This window comes from Brassica napus, chromosome C1 (assembly GCF_020379485.1).
Source record: "Brassica napus cultivar Da-Ae chromosome C1, Da-Ae, whole genome shotgun sequence".
In the NCBI taxonomy this organism is placed as follows: Eukaryota; Viridiplantae; Streptophyta; class Magnoliopsida; order Brassicales; family Brassicaceae; genus Brassica; species Brassica napus.
The window spans coordinates 50,933,926-50,942,265 of NC_063444.1; the positions used below are offsets into that span (position 1 = coordinate 50,933,926).

The 8,340-nt window shown below is 27.8% G+C and overlaps 1 protein-coding gene across 1 annotated transcript; it reads right to left on the reverse strand.

The window, feature by feature from the left end:
* Positions 1-13: 13 nt before the first annotated feature.
* Positions 14-719, reverse strand: LOC106364422 (stress-induced protein KIN2-like). Its single transcript, XM_013804006.3, has 3 exons — positions 579-719; positions 389-457; positions 14-248 (listed from the first exon to the last, which is right to left on the reverse strand). The coding sequence occupies exons 1-3, from the start codon at positions 633-635 to the stop codon at positions 168-170; spliced, it is 207 nt and encodes a 68-aa protein (XP_013659460.1). The 5' UTR covers positions 636-719; the 3' UTR covers positions 14-167.
* Between the last annotated feature and the right edge of the window lie 7,621 nt (positions 720-8,340).

Consider the following 8,340-nt stretch of genomic DNA (forward strand, 5'->3'; position numbering starts at 1 on the left):
GTGTTCACAATTAAAAAAGCAGATGTTTATTAACTATATATGGAGGAAATTACATAAAAATCAGGGGAATAACATCAGAAGCAGCAGGAATGAGAATTAAAACCCTTCCAAATTTATTAAATAACTCAAAAGAGAGGATTTTATTAGAAAGTAAAATTGAAAGTTGTTTAGGTGTTCTTGTTCAAGCCAGTTTTGTCCTTCACCACTTCAGCAGCTCCTTGTGCCTTCTGCTTCATCTGTTGCCCAGCCTGCGTTTCACATTTTACGGTCAGGACCGTATATGTTTTGTTTTTGTAATGTAGGTGTGTATATATATATACATGTTTTGAATTTGGTCTAATTTTTAATAGTCATGTTCTTTGAAAAACGAGAGATTGAGAAAACCAACATGTTGCATGGAGTCTTGAGCTGAAGCAGCAGCATCTTTGGCCTTGTCCATAAGACCACTTGCCTTCTCCTAGATTCACACATTTGAACATGTTCAATAGATAGATTTTCCCAAACCCCGTTTAGTGAAAATAAGACTATATATATGCATGTATAAAAGAGAATCATAAGTATTGACTGCAAGAGTTAACCTTAGTCTGGCCAGTGGCTTGGCCTGCTTGGTAGCTTAGGTTTTGCTTGTCTGACATTTTCTTTCTCTCTCTGTTTTTGCTTAGAACTTAATCTTGATGCGTTGATTGATTGTTTTGTGTTTGATGATGTAAGAATGTTGAGTGTTTGGTTGCTATTTATAACCCAAAGGGACGTGATTGGGTATCTCCACGTGTTGAGCACACGAGGATTGGTCCGAGAATGTTGCATCCGTCGGTAGCGTGGCGCATTTACGTGTTAGTTTACCGTTTGACCAGGACATAAAAGGCTTCTTACGTACTTGGTTTTGCTTGATCTGTGATCCGGAAAACAAGTCAAGTGATTCATCTTTCTAGGAAAATCACACATCAGGTACGACATCATCTCTCATCTCAATAGCTTCTCATAGAGCAGTAGATGTTCCTCTATTGTATCAAAACGTCGAAAAGGTTTCTTATAAGCGTAAGGATCCAAATTATGCCTGGAAAGGAGGTAAGAGTTTTTGTGGAGCAGGGGACACCATTGAGAGGGAACATGAGGCAAGTCTTAATGTAGGCAGTATACGAAGTTTTAGTAACTTAATTGTTAAAAAGTTAGAATAATGCTTATGTACCATGAAAGATAGTTTAACACACATTAATAAAAATGTATAAAGTAGTTAAGAATTTTTAAACAACATTCATGAGTATAAGCTTTAATATATAGCGCATTTAATCAAAACTTCAATGTTTCTGTAGGGGTTAACCCTCATATTTTGAAAAAAAATAAAAAAATATGATAATATTGTTTTGATGTAAAGATGTATCATGCACTGATATAGGATAATGGTCAAACAAGTTTGGAACCTTTGTTGTCTATGTTTCTGTATATAATATCGACTTCATATTGGTTAGTCTACTAATTAAGGCGGTATATAAAATTTTATTAAATTAACTGTTAAAAATTAGAACGATTTCCATGTAACACTAAAGCGAGTTTAACATACATTAATACAAATGTAAAAAGTGGCTAGAATTTTTTTTAACAACACTAAAAAGTATAAGCTTTAGTATATAGAACACTTAAGGAAAAACTCAATATTTTCGTAAGGGTTAACCCACAAATTTTGAGAAAAACTCAAAATATGACAATTTTGTTCAAATGCATAGTTGCATCATACACTGATGTATGATGATGGAAAAAAGGGGTTTGAAACTTTTTTTGTCTCCGTTTCTCTAGAGAACGAAGATTTCATAGTCGTTAGTCTTTCTGATTTAGGCAGTATATGAAATTTTATTAAAGCAATTATAAAAAAAATTAGAATAATACCCATGTAAAATGAAATAGATTTTAGAATACTTTAATACAAATGTAGGATATAGTTAAAAAGTTTTAAACAACACTTAAGAATATAAGCTTCGGTTTATAGAGAATTTAAAGAAAACTTAACATTTTCGTAGAGGTTAACCCATAGATTTTGAGACATTTACCAAAAACTCAATATTTTTGTAAAGGTTGACACATAGATTTTGAGAAAATTTCAAAAATACGAAAAATATTGTCTTAATGCATAGTTGCATCCTGCACTAACATATGATGATGTTCAAAGAGGTTTGGAGCCTTTGTTGTCTCTGTTTTTCAAGAAAATTGTGATTTTATAATGGTTATTCCATCGATTTAGGGAGTATTATGAAGTTTTACGAAGTTTTACTAAATTAATTGATAAAAACAATTAAACGATGCTCATTTACTATGAAAAAAAGTTTATCATACATTAATACAAATCTAGAATATGGTTAGAAATTTTAAAGCAACACTAAAGATTATAGGATTGAGTATATAAAGTATTTACCAAAAACTCAATATTTTCGTAGGGACACATAGATTTTGAAAAAATTTCAAAAAGTATGACAATATTTTTTTAATGCCAAGTTGCAACCTGCACTAACATATGATTATGTTCAAAGAGGTTTAGAGCCTTTGTTGTCTCCGTTTTTCAAGAAAATTGTGATTTTATAGTGGCTATTCCATCGATATAAGGAGTATTATGAAGTTTTACTAAATTAATTGATAAAACAATTGAACGATACTCATTTACCATGAAAAAGAGTTTAGCATACATTAATACAAATTTATAATATGGTTAGAAATTTGAAAACAACACTAAATATTATAGGCTTCATTATATAAAGTATTTACCAAAAACTCAATATTTTTGTAAGGGTTAACACATAGATTTTGAGAAAATTTCAAAAAATACGAAAATATTTTTTAATGCTTAGTTGAATTCTGCACTAACATATGATTATGTTCAAAGAGGTTTAGAGCCTTTGTTGTCTCCGTTTTTCAAGAAAATTGTGATTTTATAGTGGTTATTCCATCGATTTAGGGAGTATTATGAAGTTTTACTTAATTAATTGATAAAAAAAATTGAACGATGCTCATTTACCATGAAAAAGAGTTTAGCATACATTAATAAAAAGTATTTAAAACAACACTAAAGATTATAGGCTTCAGTATATAAAGTATTTACCAAAAACTCAATATTTTTGTAAGGGTTAGCCCATAGATTTTGAGAAAATTTCAAAAAATATGACAATATTGTTTTAATGCCTAGTTGCATCATGCACTAACATATGATGATGTTCAAAGAGGTTTGGAGCCTTTGTCGTCTCCGTTTATCAAGAAAATAATAATTTTATAGTGGTTATTCCATCGATTTAGGGAGTAATATGAAGTTTTACTAAATTAATTGATAAAAACAATTGAACGATGCTCATTTACCATGAAAAAGAGTTTATCATAAATTAATACAAATTTAGAATATGGTTAGAAATTATAAAACAACACTAAAGATTATAGGCATCAGTATAATACGAAAATATTTAAACTCTATAGATTTTGTGAAATTTAAAATAATACGAAAATATTTTTTTAATGCCTAGTTGCATCCTGCACTAACATATGATTATGTTCAAAGAGGTTTAGAGCCTTTGTTGTCTCCGTTTTTCAATGAAATTGTGATTTTATAATGGTTATTCCATCGATTTAGGGAGTATTATGAAGTTTTACTAAATTAATTGATAAAAACAATTGAATGATGCTCATTTAGCATGAAAAAGAGTTTAGCATACATTAATAAAAATTTATAATATGGTTAGAAATTTGAAAACAATACTAAAGATTATAGGCTTCTGTATATAAAGTATTTACCAAAAACTCAATATTTTTGTACGGATTAGCCCATAGATTTTGAAAAATTTTCAAAAAATAGGAAAATATTGTTTTAATGCATAGTTTCATCATTCACTAACATATGATGATGTTCAAAGAGGTTTAGAGCCTTTATTGTCTCCATTTTTCAAGAAAATTGTGATTTTATAGTGGTTATTCCATCGATTTAGGGAATATTATGAAGTTTTACTAAATTAATTGATAAAAACAATTGAACGATGCTCATTTACCATGAAAAAGAGCTAAGCATACATTAATACAAATTTAGAATATGGTTAGAAATTTTAAAACAACGCTAAAGATTATAGGCTTTAGTATATAAAGTATTTACCAAAAACTCAATATTTCCGTAGGTGTTAACACATAGATTTTGTGAAATTTATAATAATACGACAATATTTTTTTAATGCCTAGTTGCATCTGCACTAACATATGATTATGTTCAAAGAGGTTTAGAGCCTTTGTTGTCTCCGTTTTTCAAGAAAATTGTGATTTTATAATGATTATTCCATCGATTTAGGGAGTATTATGAAGTTTTACTAAATTAATTGATAAAAACAATTGAACGATGCTCATTTACCATGAAAAAGAGTTTAGCATACATTAATACAAATATAGAATATTGTAGAAATTTTAAAACAACAATAAAGATTATGGGCTTCATTATATAACGAATTTTCCAAAAACTCAATATTTTTGTAAGGGTTAGCCCATATATTTTGAGAAAATTTCAAAAAATATGACAATATTGTTTTAATGCTTGGTTGCATCATTCACTAACATATGATGATGTTCAAAGAGGTTTGGAGCCTTTGTCGTCTCCGTTTATCAAGAAAATAATAATTTTATAGTGGTTATTCCATCGATTAAGGGAGTATTATGAAGTTTTACTTAATTAATTGATAAAAACAATTGAACGATGCTCATTTACCATGAAAAAGAGTTTAGCATACATTAATACAAATGTAGAATATGGTAGAAATTTTAAAACAACACTAAGATTATAGGCTTCAGTATATATAGTATTTACCAAAAACTCAATATTTTTGTAAGGGGTTAGCCCATAGATTTTGAGAAAATTTCAAAAATATGACAATATTGTTTTAATGCCTAGTTGCATCATGCACTAACATATGATGATGTTCAAAGAGGTATGGAGCCTTTGTCGTCTCTGTTTATCAAGAAAATAATAATTTAATAGTGGTTATTCCATCGATTTAGGGAGTAATATGAAGTTTTACTAAATTAATTGATAAAAACAATTGAACGATGCTCATTTACCATGAAAAAGAGCTAAGCATACATTAATACAAATTTAGAATATGGTTAGAAATTTTAAAACAACGCTAAAGATTATAGGCTTTAGTATATAAAGTATTTACCAAAAACTCAATATTTCCGTAGGTGTTAACACATAGATTTTGTGAAATTTATAATAATACGACAATATTTTTTTAATGCCTAGTTGCATCCTGCACTAACATATGATTATGTTCAAAGAGGTTTAGAGCCTTTGTTGTCTCCGTTTTTCAAGAAAATTGTGATTTTATAATGATTATTCCATCGATTTAGGGAGTATTATGAAGTTTTACTAAATTAATTGATAAAAACAATTGAACGATGCTCATTTACCATGAAAAAGAGTTTAGCATACATTAATACAAATATAGAATATTGTAGAAATTTTAAAACAACAATAAAGATTATGGGCTTCATTATATAACGAATTTTCCAAAAACTCAATATTTTTGTAAGGGTTAGCCCATATATTTTGAGAAAATTTCAAAAAATATGACAATATTGTTTTAATGCTTGGTTGCATCATTCACTAACATATGATGATGTTCAAAGAGGTTTGGAGCCTTTGTCGTCTCCGTTTATCAAGAAAATAATAATTTTATAGTGGTTATTCCATCGATTAAGGGAGTATTATGAAGTTTTACTTAATTAATTGATAAAAACAATTGAACGATGCTCATTTACCATGAAAAAGAGTTTAGCATACATTAATACAAATGTAGAATATGGTAGAAATTTTAAAACAACACTAAGATTATAGGCTTCAGTATATATAGTATTTACCAAAAACTCAATATTTTTGTAAGGGTTAGCCCATAGATTTTGAGAAAATTTCAAAAATATGACAATATTGTTTTAATGCCTAGTTGCATCATGCACTAACATATGATGATGTTCAAAGAGGTATGGAGCCTTTGTCGTCTCTGTTTATCAAGAAAATAATAATTTAATAGTGGTTATTCCATCGATTTAGGGAGTAATATGAAGTTTTACTAAATTAATTGATAAAAACAATTGAACGATGCTCATTTACCATGAAAAATAGTTTATCATAAATTAATACAAATTTAGAATATGGTTAGAAATTTTAAAACAACACTAAAGATTATAGGCTTCAGTATATAAAGTATTTACCAAAAACTCAATATTTCCGTAAGTGTTAACACATAGATTTTGTGAAATTTATAATAATACGACAATATTTTTTTAATGCCTAGTTGCATCCTGCACTAACATATGATTATGTTCAAAGAGGTTTAGAGCCTTTGTTGTCTCCGTTTTTCAAGAAAATTGTGATTTTATAATGGTTATTCCATCGATTTAGGAGTATTATGAAGTTTTACTAAATTAATTGATAAAAACAATTGAATGATGCTCATTTAGAATGAAAAAGAGTTTAGCATTCATTAATAAAAATTTATAATATGGTTAGAAATTTGAAAACAACACTAAAGATTATAGGCTTCTGTATATAAAGTATTTACCAAAAACTCAATATTTTTGTAGGGGTTAGCCCATAGATTTTGAGAAAATTTCAAAAAATAGGAAAATATTGTTTTTAATGCATAGTTTCATCATGCACTAACATATGATGATGTTCAAAGAGGTTTAGAGCCTTTATTGTCTCCATTTTTCAAGAAAATTGTGATTTTATAGTGGTTATTCCATCGATTTAGGGAGTATTATGAAGTTTAACTAAATTAATTGATAAAAACAATTGAACGATGCTCATTTATCATGAAAAAGATTTAAGCATACATTAATACAAATTTAGAATACGGTTAGAAATTTGAAAACAACACTAAAGATTATAGGCTTCAGTATATAAAGTATTTACCAAAAACTCAATATTTTTGTAAGGGTTAGTCCATAGATTTTGAGAAAATTTCAAAAATATGACAATATTGTTTTAATGCCTAGTTGCATCATGCACTAACATATGATGATGTTCAAAGAGGTTTGGAGCCTTTGTCGTCTCCGTTTATCTAGAAAATAATAATATTATAGTGGTTATTCCATCGATTTAGGGAGTATTATGAAGTTTTACTAAATTAATTGATAAAAACAATTGAACGATGCTCATTTACCATGAAAAAGAGTTTATCATAAATTAATACAAATTTAGAATATGGTTAGAAATTTTAAAACAACGCTAAAGATTATAGGCTTTAGTATATAAAGTATTTACCAAAAACTCAATATTTTCGTAGGTGTTAACACATAGATTTTGTGAAATTTATAATAATACGACAATATTTTTTTAATGCCTAGTTGCATCCTGCACTAACATATGATTATGTTCAAAGAGGTTTAGAGCCTTTGTTGTCTCCGTTTTTCAAGAAAATTGTGATTTTATAATGGTTATTCCATCGATTTAGGGAATATTATGAAGTTTTACCTAATTAATTGATAAAAACAATTGAACGATGCTCATTTACCATGAAAAAGAGTTTAGCATACATTAATACAAATGTAGAATATGTTAGAAATTTTAAAACATCACTAAAGATTATGGACTTCAGTATATAAAGAATTTACCAAAAACTCAATATTTTTGTAGGAGTTAGCCCATAGATTTTGAGAAAATTTCAAAAAATATGACAATATTGTTTTAATGCCTAGTTGCATCCTTCACTAACATATGATGATGTTCAAAGAGGTTTGAAGTCTTTATCGTCTCCGTTTATCAAGAAAATAATAATTTTATAGTGGTTATTCCATCGAATTAGGGAGTATTATGAAGTTTTACTAAATTAATTGATAAAAATAATTGAACGATGCGCATTTACCATGAAAATGAGTTTAGTATACATTAATACAAATTTATAATATGGTTAGAAATTTTAAAACAACACTAAATATTATAGGCTTCAGTATATAAAGTATTTACCAAAAACTCAATATTTTTGAAAGGGTTAACACATAGATTTTGAAAAAATTTCAAAATATACGAAAAATATTTTTTAATGCTTAGTTGAATCCTGAACTAACATATGATTATGTTCAAAGAGGTTTAGAGCCTTTGTTGTCTCGGTTTTTCAAGAAAATTGTGATTTGATAGTGGTTATTCCATCGATTTAGGGAGTATTATGAAGTTTTACTAAATTAATTGATAAAAACAATTGAACGATGCTCATTTACCATGAAAAAAAGTTTAGCATACATTAATACAAATTTAGAATATGGTTAGAAATTTGAAAACAACACTAAAGATTATAGGCTTCAGTATATAAAGTATTTACCAAAAACTTA

Bases quoted from the DNA above. Each gene is read 5' to 3' on its own strand.
- LOC106364422 (XM_013804006.3), bottom strand. From the start codon at position 635: ATGTCAGACAAGCAAAACCTAAGCTACCAAGCAGGCCAAGCCACTGGC. The intron at 458-578 runs GTTAACTCTTGC...GTGTGAATCTAG, and splicing joins AAGCCACTGGCCAGACTAAG to GAGAAGGCAAGTGGTCTTAT. The intron at 249-388 runs GTTGGTTTTCTC...TGTGAAACGCAG, and splicing joins CTCAAGACTCCATGCAACAT to GCTGGGCAACAGATGAAGCA.